The sequence below is a fragment of the Xyrauchen texanus genome, chromosome 19, assembly GCF_025860055.1.
Source record: "Xyrauchen texanus isolate HMW12.3.18 chromosome 19, RBS_HiC_50CHRs, whole genome shotgun sequence".
NCBI lineage: Eukaryota > Metazoa > Chordata > Actinopteri > Cypriniformes > Catostomidae > Xyrauchen > Xyrauchen texanus.
Genome location: NC_068294.1, coordinates 14,399,450 through 14,424,466, shown reverse-complemented (window position 1 = coordinate 14,424,466; position 25,017 = coordinate 14,399,450). Strand labels below are relative to the sequence as shown.

Genomic DNA, 25,017 nt, shown 5'->3' with positions numbered 1-25,017 from the left:
TTGTGGGGGGCCCTGTATTATGCCATTAAAGAACGAATGTCAGAGAAAATCCCATCTGAAAAGTGTAGGGTTGTTCCTCTCATACACAACGAAAGCAATAGAGTGTGCAACCAAATCGAACAACTTGGCTTGTCTACAGGTTCAACACAGAATATCAATCCAAATTACCCATGACACACACTAATATTATTAAACACCAACAGTTAAAGGAATAGTTCACCCAAAAACATAATTATAAAATATATAGTTACAACTCCACGTTCAAAGTTATTGTAAAACAACAGTAAATGTGCACATTTTATGTGAAGGTGGCAAGTAGTTACGTTTCTTGGCTACTGCAGAAAGGCTACAGTTAGGCTTATTTTGACAAATTTTTAAAATCTTGTTGTTTATTGAACAATGATGCCTTATATCATCAGCTGTTGTCAAAAGAACATCCCTTACCTGTGGCAAAATCACTGTACAAATGGCCTCTCATAGCTTATTACTTAAATCTATCATTATTTACTCACCATGATGTTGTTATTTTTTGTGGAACTCAAAAGGTGAACTTTAAAAAATCTTTACTTAGATACTTTCCATACAAGAAGGGTTAATGTGGCACACTGTCAAGCTCCAAAAAGGACAAAAAAACACCATAAAAGCAGTCTACAGTCTTTGAATCCATACAATTGCTTTCTGTAAGAAACAGAGCAGCAGTGGAGTGGATTATCAGTGAATAATCACACAAAGCTTTCCCATGGCTTCTGAAGACTTAGAATATAGTGCACCAGTCAACTACACTTACTGTGTTTGTAGTGCTTTTTTGGAGCTTAACAGCAAATGGTCACTATGAACTGTCATCAAAATTCCCCTTTTCTCCCATTTTCCACTGAAAAAATTGAATACAAATAAATAACAGCACATGGGTTTGGAAAGACTTTTCAATTTGTGTGAATTATAAAAAAAAATTACGCTTCCGTGCCCAAAGGGAAAATATATTCTGAAATATCAAATATTTTATGACACCTATGAGAATATTTCTAACATAGTGATTCCATGCAGAGGTCATATTAGTCTGCTGAGGAGCTGAATAAACCATCTGTCAACAGTGAGTGGTGATCCAGACAGTGTAGAGCAGCTGGAGGGGAGTTCATCTGTCAGAGCAGATATCAAAGGGGCTGGATTAACTGACTCCAGATCAGTGTGGGCAGAGCTCTACTAAAGCTGAGAAAGTACTCTCATCCATTATGCATGCAGGTAGAACACAGGCAACCATGACTCAAGTGATATGACATGTGAGGAAACGCTGGACTTACTGTGTACAGCATCACAAGTTCTCGCTAAACTACAATACCCACACCTTTGAACTCGTCATTTTGAACATCTCCCAAAAGCTCAGCAGAACTATTGTGTAATGTGACTGATGACTATCTAGTGATATGCAAGGTTCCTTTCCATCCTTCACAGCACACATGACTAAAATACAGTAAACCATCTGACTGTGCCCACAAACAAACACAATGTGGAGGGGTACGTGGTTGTGTGTGTCAGAAATGTGGTGCCAGTTTCCACATATGTGGACATCATGCTTTATGGATTTTTTTTAAAGTGGCTTATTAAATGAAACTAGACACTCCACTCTTTATAACCAAAAAGATTTAAATCAACGAAACGTAAAGAGATTTCTTACCAGAGGCACTTTTGTTAGAAAATCGATGGCATGCTATTGTGTCACGTGACTTGGTGCGACAGAATTTTAACCCTTAAATGACAGTCTAGTCTTTTGAACAGTATTAAATTGTTTTTCATTCATTTCAATTATACATTGTGGATAGCGAAGCTAAAATACAATGTTCACGCATGTGGACGCAGGGTCGCATGAGGTTAAGGTAAGTGTGATTTCTCTGTGCCACAAATAGCAACAAACAAAATTAGAATCTGTTTGATTTAGATATGCATCGGTATGAAAAAGTTTGGCCGATACTGATTTTAACAAAAACTATTAGCCGATACCGATACTCTGCCACTTACAGTACCTTATTTTGTCATCAGATCACACATTTTAAAAATGAACAAAGCTTTTTATTGTTCTAACAACAAATAATTTTAATTGAAGATGGATCTGTTGAACACATGACAGGCCATTCATTTAAAAAATATACAGAAATGTCAACCACATCATGGAAAAATAAAAAGTTTTAACCAAAAGGAACAAAATGGCCTTTTAAGTTCTATCATTGTGTAATGGATAATGCCTCTTGCTTACACAAAGCTGATTGAAGAGCTGGTTGAAGCGCTGTTTGCAGTCTATTTTTAAACACAACCTTTCAAGTTTTAGTCATATTGTGATTTCAATCTTAACTCAATTAATAATGTACCCTTAATGGATATCATGCCAATAACTCAGAAGTAAAAGTTTGCTGGTTTCAATGCGTTTTGGATAGTTTTACTTCATCATGTATAGGTAAGTGCCACTTTCACAACTGTCACATCTGCAAAGATTAAATTTTTTCAAAATTGTACTCATTAATAAGAAAACGAGAATGATTAAATAATAAGTATTACATATTTTTAGGAGTGCCAACCCTTCTACATTCTGTATTGGTATTGGTGCTATTAATTAATGTTATTATTCGTAAGATTATATATATAGGCTATATAATGTATGTTATATATCATTTGGATATATATAGTGCCTTTTAATCTGACTAAAATCCCTGCAGGAATACATTGATATTTTATGAGAGTGCAGGCAAATGTGCTGCTGCTCTGATTTTATTGTTATTTTACCAATAGAATGAAGTGGTATTTTCAACACCTACCTTATTTATTCTTTTATCAAATGACAACCTATATATATATATATATATATATATATATATATATATATATATATACATATATATATAAACTACGAATCCTTTGTGGTCTCTAAGCTTTTTGATGCGCAAAGTCTTACACTGCAGACTTAATGTCAATGTTGCGAGCACAGGCATTCTCAATACTCAGAAGAGGTAAACTGGACAGTCTTTCTTGTGTCATTGTGCTCATGAAAAATGTCTTGATCAATTTTGAGAAATATCTTTCAGCAGTTGAAACAATTACAAATAAAGTTAGAAACAACTTGAGAGCTGTTCCAACATTGGGGACACTGGGCAGGATAGAGTGTTGGTTAACAAATAACAGCTGCGCAAAATCTCCAATTATTTATCTGTTTTCATAAATTACATACATAAACACAATGCACATTATCAAATGATCAAAGCAACAGAGAGCAATAAGGAACTGTGCAATAAGGAATAGATTAATTGCAAGGGATGTGCTGAAGGACTAATTTCACCGATGTTTAAACAGAAATTTTGAAGTCGACAAGTCTAAAAGAAACCAACCTTCTGAAAACTGTAAAACAAATACAATTGTTTATGCGACCCATTTCAAATACTTAATCTATTCAAATCCGAAGCTCAATTCCACTGAAAAGAGGCATTTATCTGCAACGTGCTCGCCTTGCATTATAATCATTGTACATTAAATATAGTACATAACACGCATTCACTGAATCAGTGTTAGCGAATCTTTAACAGGCATATTTATTGAAAACCAATAGAGCAACCCAGCCTGTTCTAAACAGAATTCACCATGTAAAAGTTACTTAACATATTAAAACAGTCAGGGCATTGTTTAATATAATTAACAGGTAAGCCAAATCTATGAGAGAGAAAAAATTGTGCTGAACATTTGCGTGTATTTCACAACGTGCAGTCATGCAATAATTATCGATCTAATATGACAGCTGTTCGGTAAAAATGTTTACCGAACAAAAAAAGTAGCCATAGGATAGAAAAATAGGCCTGTGATGTAGCATCCAATTAACCTAAATGTGTAAAAATGATGGGTGGCACGGTGGTGCAGCGGTTAGCACTGTCGCCTCACAGCAAGAAGGTCGTGGGTTCAAACCCTGGTTGCCCTGGCCTTTCTGTGTGGAGTTTGCATGTTCTCCCCGTGTCTGCGTGGGTTCTCTCCGGGTACTCCGGCTTCCTCCCACCATCCAAAAGACATGCAGGCTAGGTTAATTGGTGTCTCCAAAAAAATTGCCCTAGGTGTGGATGTGGATGTGGAGGTGAGTGTGAGTGTGAGTGTATGTCTGTCTATGTGTGGCCCTGTGATGGACTGGCGACCTGTCCAGGGTGTCCCACGCCTTTCGCCCAATGTTAGCTGGGAAAGGCTCCAGCCCCCCGCGACCCTGTACACAGGATAAGCGGTTGACGATGGATGGATGGTGTAAAAATGATGATCAGTTTAATGGGGGAAATATTAATCGACTAGTAATTCCATTGTCAACTAGCAGCATCAGAACCATTTAGTCGACTAGTTGACTAGTCTCGAACATCCCTATTAATTACAGCATTTTACATCATTATATAACACTATTAACATGAGCATTAATCAACGATATTTAGTGGCATAAATGTAATGAATATTACCTAGAATATGGAAGTTTTATGCACTCCGTTTTTTGATGATGACAGAAGCACGTAAATGAGATGAAATATCGGAGAGAGAGATGACAGAAGTGTTTATAAAAGAGTCCATGCTGTGAGTGATCAGACCAGATGTGATTTCCCAGCACTACTTCTCTATTTTGGAGCTGTACAGGTGTGTGAAGGAGAAGAGCCACTGCAGATGATTCTCTCCGAACTCAACGGGCTGTTTTCACTTGCAGTAATGCAGAGCCGACCCAAACAGACACAGGAGAATGATGACGGAAAATTTAAAGTTTACCCTGGGAAGGCCATCTCCGGAAGTGACAAACGCGTTAGTGTGAAATTGGCCTATGTACAATGACAGCACACAGCAGGGAGAGAGGGAGGGGTGTGCGCACACACTACAGCTCTGACAAACACTGAATATTTAAACATTTGATCAATGGGTAAATAATTGATGGTGATGGTAATAAATTTACTTTCAATGAATCCTGATCTTCTATAATTGATCACGTAATTTTGTTTTTTATAACAAATCAAAATTTTTTTTTTATGTAGTTTTCTAAATTTGCTGATAAGAGTGAAATATCAGGCCACTGGGACTCTTCTTCCATTATTCCATCTTCTTCTCATTCTATTATTACATCTGAAGTTTATAAACTATTAAACGTTCAGTCCGATGAATTTGCATAGAAAAGAGAAGTGAAGCTCCATTATAAGGACAGATGAACTGTGTAACATGACTTATACATACATGTTTTCCTAGCCGAGTCCTCCACAAACAGAGAGGAGATGTCCTCATCAACACCCGCCTCATTACGGGCAATGCAGGTGTAGGCTCCAGTGTCTTCAAAGTGAACATTACTTATGTGCACCTCACTTCCATTAGCTGAAAAGGAAATAAGAAAGAACGAAAGACTGAAGTGAACTTTTCACCCATCACCTCTCCTAAATCACTCTTGACATAAACAGTGCAATATAGTCTTAATGGCTTAGTGAAAATGTTTTTGATAACAGCTAAAAGATTTATAGCATTCTCAAGTTGTCATGTTAGGTTTAGTGTGCACAGCAGACTGTGGAGGAATGTTTGTTGAGGAGAGCCCCCACAGGAAGGATTGTGGGATTGAGATAGGATCTAGATCATGTCAATCATCACAACAGTGCAACCAGAGTCTATATAAAGTTTCTTCTGAAAGATAGGAATCGATATTTGCTTGTGTAGAGACATGGGTACAACATTTTAGGTGTGAAATCCGCTAGTGTAAAGGCTTTGGTAAGTAAAGAAAAATGTACTGTTAGTTCAGACATTTTGCTCAGTTCCATCTGATTTATGGCTCTGATACAATAATGTTATTTGCACAAGCCATTGGAGCTGTCATTTAGAAGAGCGTTTAAAAATGAGAAGTATGCTGTCTTAACATGTGTAACTTGTTATGTTTACATTCTGCATTTATTTTGCAACTGCTAACGCTAACATGCAACACATGACCATAATATGCACAGGTTAAACTCTTGTTATTGTATTTCATAGACTTTTGCACACTTAATCTAAAACAAATCATTTGACATAGTCTATGAAATATCTCTACACAAACTATCGTAAGAATGTAGTTATGATTCCATTAGCCTGGCAACTCATGTTCATGGTGACTGATCTTAAAGAAAATATTCCAGATTCAATACAAATTAAGCTAAATTAACAGGATTTGTGGCATAATGTTCAAATAATCAACAAACAAATAATTTCAACTCGTTTTGAAAAAAGCTAAATTCTGGGTTACAGTGAATCACTTACAATGGAAGTGAATGGCTCCAATTTTTTGTGAAGCTTATAATTTTATCAAAGACATTACATTAATTCTTCTGTTAAAACGTGTCTATTATTTGAGCTGAAAGTTGTTGAAATTGTAATTTTTACAGTCATTTTATGGTTTAAGGTTTGTTGATATTGCATCATCATGGCAACGAAGTTGTAAAAGTGGATATAACTTAACACAGAAAAGATTAGTAAGTGATTTTACAAAACTAAATTCATTTTTACACGCATATTTTTACATCTGGTTGCTATCCTTTTGAAACAGTGTGTATTTTAGTGTTTACGGATTGGCCCCATTCACTTCCATTTTAAGTGCCTCACTGTAACCAAGATTTTTGCCTTTTCTCAAGAAATAGAGGGACGAGTCAGAATTTTTTTTTTGTGGTAATCAACATTATTCCACAAATGCTGTCGATTGAGTTTTATTTGTATTGAACCCGGAATAATCCTTTAAATAAGTGAAGAAATGAAACAAAAAAATTTACAGTCATGGTTGATGAAACACCGGGTCACACCCATCGATGACGTGGATCAAAACAGCCGGTTAACAATTTTTCTTTTTTTAATCCCCCTTTCTCCCAATTTGGAATGCCAAATTCTCACTCTTTAGTAGTTCCTCATTGGGGAGCTTACTGGGGAGCTTACTTAATGTGACTCTACCCTCCCTAGCAACTGAGCCAATTTGGTTGCTTAGGAGACCTGGCTGGAGCCACTCAGCATACCCTGGATTCGAACTCATGACTCTATGGGTGGTAGTCAGCATCAATACTTGCTGAGCTACCCAGGCCCCCAGTAAACAGTTTTTCTGAGAGTTTGTGCTGGTAAGCTGTTTTCAAACTCAAAAAACATTCTATTTGGAAAGATTTTTTTCAAAATGATGTCACATCTGTTTTTTCACTAGACATGGGGCCTCTAGGGTGTGTTTCATTTAGAACTGATCGTCCCTACTACACTCTATTCCCTTCAAAGACTTTACCTTCCACTGTGAGAATTTTGGAGGGCTGAAAGGTATGGAGCTATAAAATAATGGTAATTTAGAACTAGCTTTTTTACTCAAGTTATTTTTATTTGAAATTCAGTTTGGAATGACCATACATCTTGGCTTCAAAGACTGTTCTTCCATCAAAGTGCAGGTTTGGAATGCAGTGTTTATCACTGAATTTGACCACTCCAATTCCTTAACTATCCTTAAAACCCATGCATGGTAAACACATGACAGCAAAATTGATGTCAACAAACCCAAATACACAAAATGATTGAAAGGCAGAGAGAGTTTCTGATAGGCTAAAAAGGATGGATCACTCTACTGACACTTTATTGTTGTTTATAGAGTCTAGAGCTGTCACAGAGATGCCTCAAGACACACATTTCAGTGATATCTGTCAGGTAATTGGGACATTTTATGTGGTATTTAAAAAAATGCTTGCAGCACCTTTTAGTTGGGTGCTTCTAGTTGCATAAAAATGACAAACTTCCCCTATAAAAGCATTAATAAATGCCTTAATACATTGAATAATCTTAGAGAGTCTTAAATTAAGCTTTCATAAATGTTTTAGATATCTATTGAATCTATCTTCTTGCACTCTTCAATGCACATTAAAATGCAGGAAGTTGGGAAACTGACTGCTAAGAAAAGTAGGGAGGTGAGTGGTTAAACGAAAGTGTTTCATGACTTATTGTTGCACTGTTACAATTGTAAGAATACAGGTTAAATGGTATTTTGTTTTACCCTGAAGAGTGAGTTGTTTGGAGAGTTTTGTGGTGATGTCCATTCCGTTCTTCAGCCATGAGAGCTGTGGATCAGGGATGCCCTCAGCATAACACCGCAGACTGGCTGTGACCCCTGGCTCACGTGCCTGACTCTCTGGGTAAACCCGGATAACAGGAGGTACTGTGAGAGAACAGTGTAAATAACAAAAGAGTAAGCAGAGTGAATGTTTAGATACAGTATACTGTATGTAATAATAATAATTATTATTATTATTTAAGTAAATGTCCTTTATTCTTTTGCTTTACATTGGTACAGTACTAATAATGGCACAAAGACATTTAAAAACCTGTATATGCCCCAAATTAGGTTTATTAGTATGAAAACAGTACAGCCTGCCCATGATGAAATGAGCTGGAGAGAACTGCTGCAGAGCTATTATTTCATGAAACTTCTATTAGGAAGAGAGAAATGACAACCAGGAACAATAAATAAATCATCTTTCTTTTCTGTAACCAGTTCACTTTATTTAGAATTTTCTCCCAAAAAAGAGTGGAAATTATTAGATAGTGGTGGCAGTGACTTGTAGCACACAAGGTGGCAGATTTGCTTTAAGGCACAAGAAGTAGAATATGAGCCTTCTCTCCTCTGAGACTCAACACGTTCTTTGGCTCAAAATAACCCTTTATGCCAAAAAGGTTCTATTTACAAAGATATACTGAAAAAAGGTTTCTTTAGGATGACAATTGCTTAATGTACGTATGTATGTATGTACTGTATGTTTATACATAAATTACACTATTGAAAGTTTTGTCTATAAATTGTTTTGAACACTACATTAAAATATGCAGAAAATAAAACATTTACAATATACTTCTATTGCTTTGGGTCTGATTAGAAAAGGATAAATGATCAGTTCCAATGTCCTTTCTCTTTTAGATGACATGTTTATCTTAGGATTAATATACAGTCTATGGTATAGTTTATTCTTGACTTGTTATTCACGTGAGCATCCTATGGAGGTGTATTTAGGCATGGGTGACATAAGGTGCGACATTGTTTGACCATTTTCATACAGATAAAACACAACACTCCTATTAATGTAAGTTTTAAAATGTCATTTAGAGAGGTACCAATTTCTTTGTTTTTAATTACTCTGCATACTGACAGCAGGTCTTTCACATATTTACAGGGATCAGCACATTCATCCTCAACCTGATGTTTCATATGGTGTCCAGACCCCTCAGAGAATGCAGAGAGTCGACATTAAACTGATGACATGGAGATGACTGAAGAGACCAGTTAGTCCAGTGACAAAATGACACTGTGTCCCAGTGCTAAAACTGTTTAGCAGCTTTTCATTGGTCATTTGTTTTTATTTATTTGTACTTGATTTTTAATTATTAATCTTACTTATGGTTATAATGTAAACTTATAGTTACGTTATTTCATGTTTATGATTTTTATATAAATAATATTACTACTAATGAACATTTAGCTTATTATTATAAACCCATGGATTCATTTAGTCAATTCCCATAACTATTGGATTAAGAATTGTGTTAATTTTTGCTTGTGTTGTTGTAAATACAAACTATTAAAAATGCATTATTTAATGATACTTAAATGTCTTTTATACAGTTATTTAACTTTCTTGGTGATATAGTATGTTAACTATTTAATTAGCATATCCATTAAACGTTCTTCTGGTAATAAAATAAAAAAATAATAATAATACATTTAAAAACTAAACAAAACCAAATGTTATAGTTGCATTTTGGGAACATCTATAAGTTAATATATAGAACCTTTCTACCTGGCACAAAGATCCCTTAAAAAGGGTTCTATAAAGAACCTTTTAGGGGTTCCAACAATGAAGCGAGTGATAGAACCCTTTAGCGTTATATATGGAAGATTTTCTTCTAAGAGTGTATTTACTATGGAGTTCAACTCACAATTTAAAACAAGAAATCATTAAGTGTAAAAACTGTAAGCTCAGGCCCTTTTGGTGTTCCGAGATCAGCTCATTGCTAATGAGAGGATTATGTTTTAGCACTGTACACAACAGGCTTGAGAAAGGGCAAGTGAAAACACTGATCTGATCAAGCATTTGCTTATTTGATGTTTTTATCTAAAGCAACATACAGTGTATTCAAGGTACACATTCATCAACATTCATGTTCCCTGGGAATCGAACTCAGGAATTTGCCAAGATCTAAAAGTTGAGTTACAAGAATTTGAACCTAAGGAAAGTAATAGAAATCAATCTATAATCCAACATTGTAACTGAACTTGATAGAAGGGCTGGATAGCGATGCCAATTTCCATGGTCGATGTGATTCTGATTTTGATTCGATTTGATTCCAATTAATTTCAGCGGATTTCAGTTACAATGTTTCCTTTGCTTACATATGAAATCAATTTGACTATACCAAAACAAAATACTGTAATTTAGATTAAAGTTATTTTAAGTTCTCAAGTAATTATTCCAGACAAGTAAATGTCAATAACAAAATAAGAACAATGAAGCAAATTACAAACAATAGAACAAAGATACCATTTCAGAAAACAGTGCATAAAGTAGTGTTTAAACAGCAGTATCAAGTATTAAAGTAAACATTCAGAAATGGCAAAAAGTAATGAAATGTTACACAAATGATAATAATAATACATGCATACTTTATAAAGCTACTAAAGTTAAGAGCAGTGAGATTATGTTGGTATGCACACATATATAAAAAATCATATCGCTTAAATATAATTTTTTTATTAGTTTAAAATCCACAAATCTCCACTCACAAATCTGAAGGGGCACAGGGATTTTCTTACCCTGTAAATATTACAACATAGCAGGAGAGAACGCACCCTTTTTTTAAACAGTGAGGTTTTATATAACTTTAATTATCTTCATTGTTGCTAGGGGTTGGATAGGGACAGTACAAATTACAAAAGTCTTTAATCGGAGTGAAATAATTTCAGTCTAATGAGAACAACAAAAGAATAACCAGTGTTCTCTTTCTCGTTCTTTACTAAGCTTAACCTAGAAATGACATGAAATCACTGCAAAATAACTTTTCTTTCTGTGTATGTGAATGTGCGCTTCTATCTTTTCCTGTGTGCATTATATTACCTGGGGATCAACTTGAGATTGTCCCCTGTGTGAAACGCATGAGACCTGACAGCTCTATCACAAATTTCCCTCATCTCCTCCAATCTCCCTCTTTTCATTCCTCTGCCCCTACTTTTCTTTGTTTTGCTCTGTGTTGATTTCTGTGAGAATCAGCAAGTATTTTGGCTTGGGAGTGTGTAAGCCTGCCATGACTGGACCGGATAAATTCTGAGTGAAGTATTTGTTCATGTTGCTCTTCGTCTCTCTTGGTGTGCGGACAAGCCTATTACATGCGACACAGAGAAGTGTGTGTAATTTTTTCAGTGCTTTTTTCAGTATCTTTTTCAGCACACACGCTTTGGTGCTGATGAGCTTTCAGTGTTCTCGATCAGAGTTTCCTCCCAATTTCACCACCTCTGAGAATGAGAGAGCGGGTTGCTTTGAACCTGTCTGACCCCTTTCATTTCACTTTTCATTTGCTGTGCTCTTCAGAGGCAGACGTATTTAAGAAGTATTTAAAAATAACAGATAACTACACCCCCACAACATGAATATGCATACTGTACAGTGCACCACTGAGATATACATCATAGAGAGGTTTATTATATTTTTTATTTTTATTTTCTGTTTTTGTCTGTTTTATTCACTCCACTTAACAATCAAGCAAAACCCTGCACGGAAAACAAAGCAACATCATTATTTTTCCATTATTCTAAATAGAAAAGGCGCAAAGGACAACAATTTGAAGTCAAAAGGTTGAGAGTCATTTGCCATGTGCAGGAAATGAATCAAAAGTAGTGTGCTACAGAGAGATTTTAATGAATGTTTCAAAATTAGCTGAAACTACAAAATGCAATAAGGAAAATAACACCCTGCAAACTACTGTAAGTGAAGACATGGAAATTAAGTCTAAACAATGGGAATGTTGGGAATGGAATAATAACTTACTACTCACTGAATACTAGCAACAATTAAAAATTATTTTTTTTTTTAAATACAAAGCGAACTAGTAGGCAGATGTTTAAAATGTGTATGCTACATACAAAACCTCATCATGTTACATTTTACAACATGTTAAAAAGATTATAATGCACTCATAATTACATTTTAAAGAAATTTGTAAAGTATTTGCTGTATATAGCATGTATAACACAGATAATTTTATACCAATATACTGCAGAAATAGTAAGAGTAAAATGTTACATTTATATTTTTATATTATTTATATTATTATATACTTTAGAGAAGTGTTTCCCAAACTCGGGAACGCGTACCCCTGTGGGGTACGTGAGGTGACAATGGTGGTACGCGAATAACATTCTGGGATTTCTTTTAATTTCATCACAATATAAATAACATTCAAACTCATTTAATGAATTTCTCACTGGCAAAAATTATTTTGTGTGCCCTCTAGTGTAGGAACACCAAAATGGTTGGGTTATAAAGGTCAGATAAATATTTAATTAAATAACCCTATCTTTTGTAGTTAGACCTGTTTTTACATTGTTGCAGAATGTTTTTTTCACCAAATTAACTCAACCTTGCTAACAGTGTTAAGTGTGACATAAAAAAGCACCTTGAGCCACTGACATGCACAGAAGGGGGGCTACAGGGGTGCAAGCAAATGTAAAAGGGCCCTTTTAAGTGGAGGTCCCTTTAAGAGCATGGAGATTTAGGCGGAGGTGCCTTAAGAGCACGTGCTACAGCACCCCCCACCCCCTCCCACACACACACACACACACACACACACACACACACACACACACACACACACACACACACACACACACACACACACTTCCCCCAATCTACAACTATCTGGCCAGTTTCTATTTCAAGTCCTTGGCAGATATCTCTTCACACTCTGTCCATGTCCTTCTGCCCCAGCCCCTGCTAAGTTCTGTGAATGTCACTGCGCCTGACTGCGCAATTGCACAGATACTTAACCGCAATGCTCCAAGTTGGCCGGCAATGCAGTATCTGCAATGATGCGCAATTATATGCTCTTCTTTAGTACTGCGCCACAATGAGGGGGGTATATCTAGCATACCTATCTCAATCGGTAAGCCATTTATTCAGTATGTATATGATTAATATAACATTTACAAAACATGTAAAAAGATAACATGTTTAATATAAGAGAGATGTTTTAAAAAGATAATTGTGTTTAATAGACATCTTTTCAAAATACCTTGTGTGAATGTTACCTGTGCGTTAGATAGGGTACGCGAAAGGATGTTGAATGTTTGGAGGGGTACGCCACTGTAAAATGTTTGGGAACCACTGCTTTTAAGTTTAATGCATTTTAACACAAGCAACATACAATTTTAACGCAGCAGAAGCTAATAAAAAAAAGTGCTGTTATGCAAAAGCAGCATAGCGTAAATAGTAAAAAAGCTTTATGACGTGATCATATTATAAGTGGTCTTTGCCTGCTTTACAAAAGTTACAAAAAATATCTTAATATTTTTATGACTGTACTCGGTTTTTCCAGTTTTTTTTAAATGGACTTTTTCAGTCATTAAGAGTATGTTGTGATGAAAGGGGCTGTTGTATGCAAGCAATATCACACTCGCAATTGTGCTATATGGCCCTACATCAGAACTGCTGTGATTACCTGCAGCCGAATCACAGCAGTGCTGATGTAGGGCCATGTGATACTTCAGTTTTTCTTTTTTAATAAATGTGCAAAAATGTCAACAATTCTGTGTTTTTCTGTCAATATGGGGTGCTGTGTGTACAATAATGAGGAAAAAAAATTAACTTAAATGATTTTAGCAAATGGCTGCAATATAACAAAGAGTGAAAAATTTAAGGGGGTCTGAAAACTTTCCGTACCCACTGTATATACTGTATATCATTTCTTTAAATATACATTAAACTTTTACAGATACAATGGGATGCTGCTTGTGTTATAATGCATTATACTCTAAGGTATAACTATGAATATGTAAGTATTATAATGTATTATAATTGTGGCACCAATTATTTATGAGAATTTATAACACATTATAAAGTGTATTATGAGACATTACTAATGCATTATAAATATGAGCTTCACAGAAAGTATTACCAAAATATATTATATAATTTGACTGATCAATTGATTATCCAATGAGCTATAGTGCATAGTATTCTTGTGCATATTGTGCATATCTCAGCATGTCAAGAGTGACATTACCTATAATATTATATCATATACATTTTCTCTGAAGAACCCAGATGCATGGTTCCCTTCTGTGTGACATCATGGTTGCTCTCAGTTATTAGGCAGCATAATTAAGTTAAAGTGGAACCACTCATGCCCTTGTGACTGTCAGCACAAAAGGGGAACATGTGTCACACTGAATTCATTTCCCATTTCCTCCCAGCTCTGTCCAAATACAATTGCTAAGCAACAACTCTGGAGGCAAGTTACAATTGTTTTTCATCCAATTAAAATGTGATGTTATCTGTTAGGTGTATTTGATTGCTGTGTGTTAAATGTGTCCATGAGAAATGGCTCGGTAAAAGGCAGTAAGAGTTCAAAAAATGGTGAACTCAAATTTCAGCCACAGAATCAAAAGGTTGCAAAAAGACCTTTTAGCTTTTAGAAAAAAGTGGTGTAGCTGGCATAAAAATAGTTAAAATAAAGCACTTTTGCACTTTAGCACTTTAGCACAAATGCACATCCTTGATTTTTCTAGTAAATCATTTATTGCTTCTTCCTAACCTCTCTAGCTTTATTGCAAAATATGCAATATGATACAAAAGGTTGAACTATATTGTGTTCCAGTACCAGTACTGTTGTATTATGATTTTTGTGTCATTTTACACTTGTAAAAAAAAGACTGGATACTTATGGAAAGAAAAGAGTGTTTGTGATGTCTTAAAGTAAATCAATTTCTGTACATATGCTGGGAAATATGCTTGCACATACATTACATACCATTAACCTGCAGGGTATGCGTCTGGAAAAGCTGCACGTAACCATCTGCATGACAAGTATAGTTGCCCATGTGTGTGGTGGTGACCTTGGTGATGTATAGGGATCCATCATCTCCGAAATCCTGTTAAAACATACACAAAACTAGAGATTAAGTCACACAATTGCAAACAACAGATCAGAGATGTATTGTAAATTGCACTCCTAAAATCAAGATTAGTTTAAATGCATGAATATGCAAATAAAAGAGTGGGAGTACAATCAGGCATCCTGGTACTGGACTACAGAGAGAAAATATAGTAGCTTGCAATGAAACTCTTTTCTATGGCATAGAGAAACAAAAAGACAGAGGGACTGGAACAGTCAGAGAGAGAGAGAGAGAGAGAGAGAGAGAGAGAGAGAGAGAGAGAGAAAGAAAGAAAGAAAGAAAGAAAGAAATAATGAAAGAAAAAAGAAAGAAAGAAATGTTCATGCCAAAAAGAAAGAATGAAAGTAAGGGAGGATGCAGAGAGTAAAAACAGGGTAATCAATAGGAGCAGATTGCAGAGGGCATTTGCATCAGTTCAGCTGCAGGCCATCATTAAAACTCTCCACACACTGCCTCTGAGAAAAACAACAAACTTACAAAGCCTACAATGTATGTATGCAGACCAGGAATGGACTGGTAATCTGTCTTATCGGGCATTGTTCCGGTGGGCCAATGCACTTTGGGGCCTATCAGTGGCAAACTGGCCATCAGGAGAACCGAGCGGGCTGGTGGGTCGGCCGCGAAACATGCCGAATGGGCCACGATAAGCAAAAATGAGCCGCCGCATTATTCAGAACAGACCACAAAACGGTGCTGCGATATGCAGAAAAGGACAGCAAACACCACCCCCACCCTGCTCAACATGTTTTGGGCAAGTTGCCATGTAAAATCCCAGGCCGATTTGTTTTGCCTTGTCCAGCCCTGATGCAGGCATATGCCATAGCATTCTAAACAACTGCCTTAAATGCTAATTATATTTAGAAAAATTGAATTACATATTGCTGCTCTAATTCTAATTCTAATTCTAATTCATATTTCATACACTCCTTCAGTCTCCTTCAAATGTTCTTTTTAGCATACAACATGATCACAGGAAAACGACATGCTTCTTAAGATTGTTCATGTAACCTGAAATCGACTCCATACTGCCAAATTCAAATTTGATCACCTTTCCCTGTGGCACTAATTTCCTTGGCAATCACAGGTTCTGGTGAATAGTAAGCGTGATTTGGATGTTGCAATTTTTGTTCTAAAATATAATGTTACTCCACTGACAGTTAGGTTTAGGGTTAAGGTTTGGGATAGGGTGTATGGTTAATAAAATATGCATTCCTTTTGACTGTATTAGATTACAACTAAAAATACAACTCACTTTTGGTGCCACCCTGAATATCAAATCACTACCTCCAGTGGTCGAAGCTGGAAGTGTTGTTGAATATATGAGCATATGTGAGTTTCAGTTCCTGCGTGAAGTGTCCTAAAATTGAGCAGTATTTTTTGTTGTAAATTATGTAATACAGTCAACAGAAATGCATATGTTGATAACCCTAAGCCTAAACCTAACCCTCAGTGGAAAAAATGCACCCCACGAACATCTTACCCGATTTTTGTGAGAGCGCTAATTCTAAGCCCAATTTTCATGCCAGGCCAAAGCGCAAGTGGCCGTTGCCATTGCGGTGGGTGGGAGTGTTTGTGCACAAACTAGGTGTGTATTTTATGCAAATGAAATGGCAATAAGCGCAATTTGCTATTTTTCCTGAGAAATAGGTCACTGTGCTAAGATGTTTCAAAAGCACTGTTCGCTGAGCAAAGTCTAAACTCAGTTCCTGCATTTGCAGATTGCAGATTCAACCAGCAGGTGGTAATAAAGTCAAAATTCAAATTTAAAAAATACAGAGGAACATCAAATTATGTCAATGACGATCACTGTTGTAAATGTTTATGAGATTTGTGTTAAACTATCTTTTGGTCATGGTATATTTATCAATTGTCTTAATTATGTTTATTTTTACAGTTGTATTTATTATCTAATTTATATTGTATTTATCTAGCTGTTGTTGTTGAGTGATTTTTAAGTCCGCAAAAGGGGCTGGTATAAAAAGTTGGAGAGAGTAAAATGTTTGGATTTGGTAAGATTTTTTAACCACTTCATTATTTTTAGTAAAGTGTAATTTGAATTTATAAATATTTCGAGTTTCAAAAAATGTATTACATTTTTCAAAATCGAGATCAACAGGTAGAAGTGCATTCTGATACAATCATTGTTAAAACTACCATATTTCTATTTTTCAAATTCAGTGCACACAGACAATTTACACTACCAAATTCTGTATCATTGTCTTTATTTACTGTATATCGCTGGTGCTTGACAGGGAAATAACTATATAAAAGGTTGCAGAAGGTGCCAGAGATGAGCCTCAGAATTAAATTTCACATGATCCAGCCCATTAGTGCTTTGCGCACACAATTTCGCCAAACCCACTTGTGCCTAGACCTAGCGCATGCTTTCCATGAAAAAAACATGCTGATTTTCTGTGTGATCGTGTTTAATTGTCTGATATGAAATGAGTGAAAATCCACTGTTTTTAAAAGCCACATAGTAAAACATCTGTTATAAACGCACAATCAATGAAGAAGGAGATATTGAGTGCTACTATGCACCAAAATGCATGAACTCTGCTCATTATAGGTCACAACATTTAGCATGCCAATAAACAAGCCCCTTTCATCACAACATACTCTTAATGAGTGAAAACAGCAGTAGAGAAAGAATATTTTTTAAAGACAGAGGAGCCAATGAATATGAAACGAAATCAGATCACACCAAGTCATTTGAAAGTATAATGACAAGAAAGAAAAACAAAGATCAGTGAGTAGAGCAACAAGCAGCATCAGAGAAAACAAAGGCTGAAAAGAAAATGGCATCTACGTCCAAACAAAACCCCCATGAAGCTAATGAATTCACACGCCAGTGTTTTTGCAAGGTCAACTGGCCTTGAAACATCGAATCAGCACACTGACATCCTGATGCCAAGAAACATACAAGTGTTTCTCCAAGGACGATTCAGCCGGTACTGATTAAATCTGTTAATTTGGATTTGATTAGGCGGCATCATCCTGATAAAGTCAGAATGATGCAGCAAGATTGAAACCTACTTGCACATTCATTTACTTGTTAGTCTGCAATACAATTTGGGAATCTTATAAGGTCACATAATGCAGACACTTTTAAAGTGTGCACCGGGATGAGTATTAACTAAGTAAAAGTAGCGATGCTTTAAATTTTGCTATATTTTTAGTAGTGTGACAATAGCTTATCTTATTTTCAAAACAATCTCCATTTTCCAATAAGTAGTGGTGTATCGAGACAAAATGCTTCATTGCTGCTTTAATGTAACATTATATTGCACATGCAGATTTACAGCCGAGCGAACTGTTGCAATAATTAAACATGCTCTCCTAAACTGACCTGACTGTACCTCAAGTACTTTGGGAAGTATGATTTATTTTAAATAAATGAATTAAAAGAAAATCTAATAAATAAATAAACAAATCACACATTTATTCTATGCATGTCCCTGCACAACTTTTTTTTTTTATTCCAAAATATTTCATTAAATGCTTCTGTTCATCACAGTTATAAATAAGGGTGGTTTCTAATTCTATTAATCGTATTGGTAACACTTTATAATAACTTTCATTTATATATTATTAACATACATTATATAATGCTTAACAGATCATTAGTTAATGTGTATTCATATTAGAAATATAAGATAATGCTCTTGTTAATGTTTACTGAGGAATTTTTAAATAAAAATTAAATACTTGCCAATTTCATTAAACTTTCATTCCTTTATGGCCTTGGACTTTTTAACATCTAACATCAAAATGATTTTATCAAATGTTATATAATTATCAACAGATCATTTTTAATGTACATTTGAATGCTTACAAATGCCATTACATGTTTAAATTAATGATTCATAAATGAGATTATTCACTTTTTACATTTACAAATGTTTTTTATTTTTTCGATATCGCATACTATTCTTGTTCACAAATTATTTGTTAATGTCAAGCCAATTAGTAACCGAGTTCTGTAAAAGCCACACATTCACTGCTTACTTGTTGTGGTATATATGCATGCTTTTACTGTTTACACACCTTTACAAATCATTTAGTAATTATCTGTTGATATTTCTGCAGTACCTAATCTAAATATGAAACTATTCCTCCATTGTAAATGTTTATAATAGGGATGCATGATATATCGGCGGCTGATATGTTATTGGAAGATAACCTGGAAAATCGAAATATTATTATTGCACTATAATTAATTACTGCAGACGATTTCGCAGATAATTTGTTACAGTTTATTTGCTTGCAGCATCTTTCCTTCAGGAAGGGACTCGCGTGTGCGCACACACAACGAGAGTGAAAGACAAGCTCATGACACTTTGTAAGGATTATTTCAACATCTCTGCACCTTATTATGTTGTTTTGGGGCTGGTTTTATTTATTTGCTGTAAGTAACAACATGCCATTTCCCATATTCATAAAATGCGACAAAAAATGTTATGCATGTTACTTGGGGCAATCAATTTAAATTAACATGAACAAAATGTGCAAACTAGCACATTGTTACTTCCATAACATTTACACTGGTGGACAACAGTTGGAATAGTGTACAGATTTTGCTGTTTCAGAAGAAAATTGGTACTTTAATTCACCAAAGTGTCATTCAACTGATCACAAAGTACAGTAAGGACTTGAAAAATAAGTCACTTTAAGGCAAATCTAGATAGGCCCCATTTCCAGCAGCCATCACTCCAACACCTTATCCTTGAGTAATCATGCTAAATTGCTTATTTGGTACTAGAAAATAACTTGCCATTAAATCAAACACAGTTGAAAGCTATTTGGTTCATTAAATGAAGCTTAACATTGTCTTTGTGTTTTTTAGTTGCCATAGTATGCAATATACTGGCATGTCTTAAGGTCAATATTAGGTAAAAAATGACAAAAAAGAAACAGCTTGAGGTTTCAGTTTGAGGAATGAAGGCTAAACAATGCTTGAAATTGCCAAAAAACTGACGATTTCATACAAATGTGTACACTACCATCTTCAAAGACAAAGGAAAACTGGCTATAACAAGGACAGAAAGAGATGTGGAAGGCCAGATGTACAACTAAACAAGAGGATAAGTACATCAGAGTCTCTAGTTTGTGAAATAGATGCCTCACATGTCCTCAGCTGACAGCTTCATTGAATTCTACTCACTCAACACCAGTTTCTTGTACAACTGTAAAGAGAAGACTCAGGGATGCAGGCCTTATGGGAAGAATTGCGAAGAAAAAGCCACTTATGAAACAGAAACACAAAACGAAAAGGTTAGAGTGGGCAAAGAAATACAGACATTGGACAACCGATAATTGGAAAAGAGTGTTTTTTGGAAAAGACAAACTGACAGCTGGAATGACAAGGATCTGCAAAGCTGTCATTGCTGCATGTGCTGGATTTTTTTATGAGAACACTTTGAAGTAGTTTAAGTTCTGAACATTATATACAAATTATAATAGTTATTTTTCCCGTTATTAATGTGGACTATACAATGTGATCAGTTGAATGCCGCTTTGGTGAATAAAAGTACCAACTTCTTTCCATAAGAGCAAAATCTGTACATCATTCCCAAATTTTGGCCACCAGTGTACATTTACATTTATTAATTTGGCAGATGCTCATCTTAAGGAGACAGTAGTATGAAAAGTACTGCAATACAAAGTTTCAATTGCATAAGTATAATAGTGTCCAAGACAGATTAGAGTGATTAGAGAGCAGTAATTGTTTTTATTTTTTTTATTTATGAGTACATGGTCAAGTGCTCATTGCAATAGAAGAACAGCATTGCGATTAATACAACCTAACACATAGAAGTGCATAGAAATATAACTAATTCTCAGAGAGTGAGGTGAGATGGCTAAAAACACAAGTATGTTAGTGAAACGAATATGTTTGTTGTATTTTACAAGTTGAGACTTTCTAACGTAATGACTCATTACTGTTAGATCTGTATGATGTTACCTATTCTCATTATGATTGTTGTGTTCTCATTTTATAAGTTATACAGTGGAACTGTCAGAGATGATGGCTGTAACAAGCATCTGTGAATGAGACGCTCATAAGCACAATGCAAAAACGCACACATAATCACATAAACCATGCAAGCATAAATATTACACCATGTATACAGAGATTACGGTTTGTATTGTATGTTTGGTTGTTTAATGCTCGTTACATGCTGTTAGTTTATCACCTCATTTTGGTTTAATGCATTATTACAGCTGTTTGAAGTTCATTAATTTCTCTCTGTGAGCGGGTCATCAGGATTACCGTAAACACTTATATAAATGGGCACTATACAATTTATGCAAGTGTATTGTCATTTATTTTTTCATTCAAATCAGCATTCATCTGTAACATTTTTGGTTCATGTTAATTCCACCAAACCTTAAATAGTCAAATTTCAAGCTTTTCAATGATACATATTTTTCAAATGAGAACCTTTTGATGAATTAGCTAGCAGTTCCATGTTAAAGATTAAAAAAATTGACCTTTTTTTTTTTATATCGGTTATCGGCATCGGCCAAAATGAGCTTTGAATGATCGGTTACCGTAACGGCTCAGAAATTCCACATTGGTGCATCCCTAGTTTATGAAGGTTTATAAATAATTATGTAGTCATTGTGGGCATTGGACTTTGTGCTACTGTAACAATGTTTATGTAAGGGTGCCTTGTTAAAGAAAGGAAATATATGATCCTGCTGGAAGATTATATACAACAGTTTGAAACCATAATAATTCAATCTCAAAATCTCCTTCCTGCAGATCCTAGATAATGGTTTGCCAACAGGTTATAGTAAAATTTCTTACTGATTATTTAAAGTTTGAATGAACACGCACACACGCACGCACGCACGCACGCACGCACGCACGCACACACACACACACACACGCTTTCTTTTGTTTTATGTATTCAGGGAGTAGTTCATAAAAATGCCAGTGTGAATTGCATCCCATGATACAACACTCAGCAAGCACCCTCATTTTTTATCAAAATAATGTGCATAAGATGTGTCCTTATATATAGACTGGATTTACTGAGCAAAATTATATTACCCATAACTATATTTGGATAAATAGTTACTTCTGACAGTAGACTAAAGGTAGACAATCAGAAATGTATTTAAAAACAGATTCAGTGGGGTCCAAAATCCTGAAACCACTATTAAAGCTATTTTATTTTCATTCTTTTATAATTTACAGTAATCCTTTTTTTTTTTTTTTTTTTTGGTATTTATATACATAAGTGTATTACACAAGCAGTACTGTTGTTTTATTTAATATACATCTGTGATTTGGCCACAGGTAATCAACACATTTCATCCCATGATATTCTGTACAACTGCATGGTTTTGAGTGCCCCGTCTGTCGCTCACTTCGAAGTTTGTCGAAGAAGCGACATTAGGGGTCTCTCTTGAGAGCCTCGCGCATCTCTGAACTTGAGAAAAGGCCAATGAGAAATTGGCAGACAGAATTTGCATACGGGTATAATAAAGGGAGGGAAATGAGTCTGTTCATTAAGATTTTTCCTTTGGAGCAGAGCGGTTGTGTGATCAGCTGTATTCACTGACTGTTCCATTCATCTCTACAGAGCGTATGCTATTGGATCTACGGCGCATATCAGTGGCTTTCTCCTTCTCTGCACAACAGTGCAGCTTTGCCCCTGGGCGCATTGACAGCGCTTCTAAAAGAGAATATTTTCCCTAACAAGAGTTTATTTTCTCTAAAAGAGCAATACACAACTGGTGTTGAACATCCTTTTCAGGAAGCATCTTTTTAAAGATATCTTTCCGCACCTGTGTAGTTCCTGGATGTGCTTCTGACGGTCATAAGAGCTGGCTCGTGTGCCTGGGCTGTGGTCACACGCAGGCAGCATTTTATTAATGGTCATGTTCTCAGTGCGAGAACATAGCCATGGCAACGTTGCGGTTGCAGCTTTCATTCTTCACGAGAGAAAGCCACTTCTGAGGCTCCCCTCGGGACAGACGCGCTGACATAAAGCTGACCCCGGGTGCTGTGCAAATATGCATTTCCCCCAGTGAGCCTTCTTGCATGGGTGCTGTGCAAGGTCAGGGAGGATGAGGAACAAGTCACTCTGGTGGCCCCCTACTGGTCCACTTGGACTTGGTTCTCGGATCTCACGCTCCTCACGACAGCACCTCCTTGGCAAATTCCCCTGAGGAAGGACCTGCTTTCTCAGGGACGGCGCACCCTCTGGCATCCACGGCCAGACCTCTGGAACCTCCATGTCTGGCCCCTTGACGGGACGCGGAAGATCTGAGTGACGTACCACCTGTGGTCGTAGACATGATCAACCAAGCCAGAGCTCCCTCCACCAGGAAACTTTAAGCCCTAAAGCAAAATTCTGGTCAAAATTGCAAATTGGAGTTCTTCCCAGTCTAAAGACCTGCAGAAATGCGTAATTCATTCAGTCCTTTCATCCCTGCAAGAGAGGTTGGAGGGGAGGCTGTCCCCCTCCACCTTGAAGGTGTATGTAGCCGCTATCACGGCCCACCATGACGCAGTAGATGACAAGTACTTGGGCAAGCACGACTTGATTATAAGGTTCCTTAGAGGCGCCCGGAGGCTGAATCCTCCCCGGCCAAGCCTGTTCCCCTCCTGGGATCTCTCAGTGGTCCTCTCGGGCCTTCAGAGACGCCCCTTCGAGCTGCTTGACTCAATTGAGCTCAAATCCCTCTCCTTGAAGATGGCCCTCCTGATCTAACTCGGCTCCCTGGATGACTCCACCCTAGCCCTCTGGTCCACGAACTCAGCAGAGGTATTCCCCGACCAGACACACTATGGGTACTGAAACTACGCTGTACTGGAACAGGTGCTCCACAGGATGGGCTCCTGTGTGGATTAATCCCCCTGTGTGTATTTTCTGCGGTACAGTCCCCCTACGGGCGGACCCGCATCTCCCTTGGGCAGTCCCGCTGCCTCCCAGTCGCTGTGTTTGTAGCAACTCCCATGTGTTGTATTGCACCACTCTTTACCTACCCCCAGCCTGGGCAGGTCTGATTGCGTGTGATAGCGTTAAGATGGCCCCAGCCATTTTGACTCTATGCGAGAAACTTAGAGGGAGAAAAGGCATGGCTGGTGCAGCCTGCTCCCATGCTTGGCACGTTGCCTTGTTCCCCCCTTCAGGTTGCCGGGAACCTAAAAGGTTTATGTTGATTTTAGGGGGTGTTGAGGAAGGGTACGTGCAGTCTGACATGGCCTGCCACTTTGGCACGCAACTGCCTGCCCGCACCTGCGTCAGCAGCGCACGTACATGATTCAGCGCAAGGTCTGGTTAAATATGGACCCCTAGTCCATACACAATGTCGAAGTGATGGATGGAACAAGATGTTGTGTCCTCCCGGCCACGACGCTGAACTGAGGCACTGTTATGGCCGAACCTCATTCTAGGCTCCTCAGGGCAAAAACCTGAATGGAAAGACTCATTTACCTACCTTTATACCCGTATGTCCGGGGCGGGACAATTCTGTCTGCCAATTTCTCATTAGCCTTTTCTCAAGTTCTGAGAGGCGCAAGGCTCTCAAGAGAGACCCCTAGTGTCACTTCTTCGACAATGTCTCGTTCCCTCCATCAGGGAACGGAGGTTACATTAGTAACCTAGACGTATACTGTGTAGAAAGAAAAAATTTCAGAAAGAAAGAAAAAAGAAAAAGAATGAAAGAAGGAATATAGTGATACAGGAGGCAGAGTTTCCTGTGGTTATGGCTAGCATGCAGCCATAAAGCTTGCATGATGACAATGAGTGCACGGTGAATGCAATACATGTTTTTCTTCTTATTAGATAATGTTTAATTCATCAAGCTCTGCTGTCCTGAAGGAT

At 36.7% G+C, this 25,017-nt stretch overlaps 1 protein-coding gene across 1 annotated transcript in view; it reads right to left on the bottom strand.

Moving 5' to 3' along the window:
* The window catches only part of fstl5 (follistatin-like 5), a 246,588-nt gene that overhangs the window by 47,987 nt on the left and 173,584 nt on the right, over positions 1–25,017 (bottom strand). Inside the window, 3 exon segments of the mRNA XM_052149538.1 lie at positions 5,221–5,355; positions 8,012–8,173; positions 15,028–15,148. Of these exon segments, the coding sequence (XP_052005498.1) occupies positions 5,221–5,355; positions 8,012–8,173; positions 15,028–15,148 (418 nt within the window).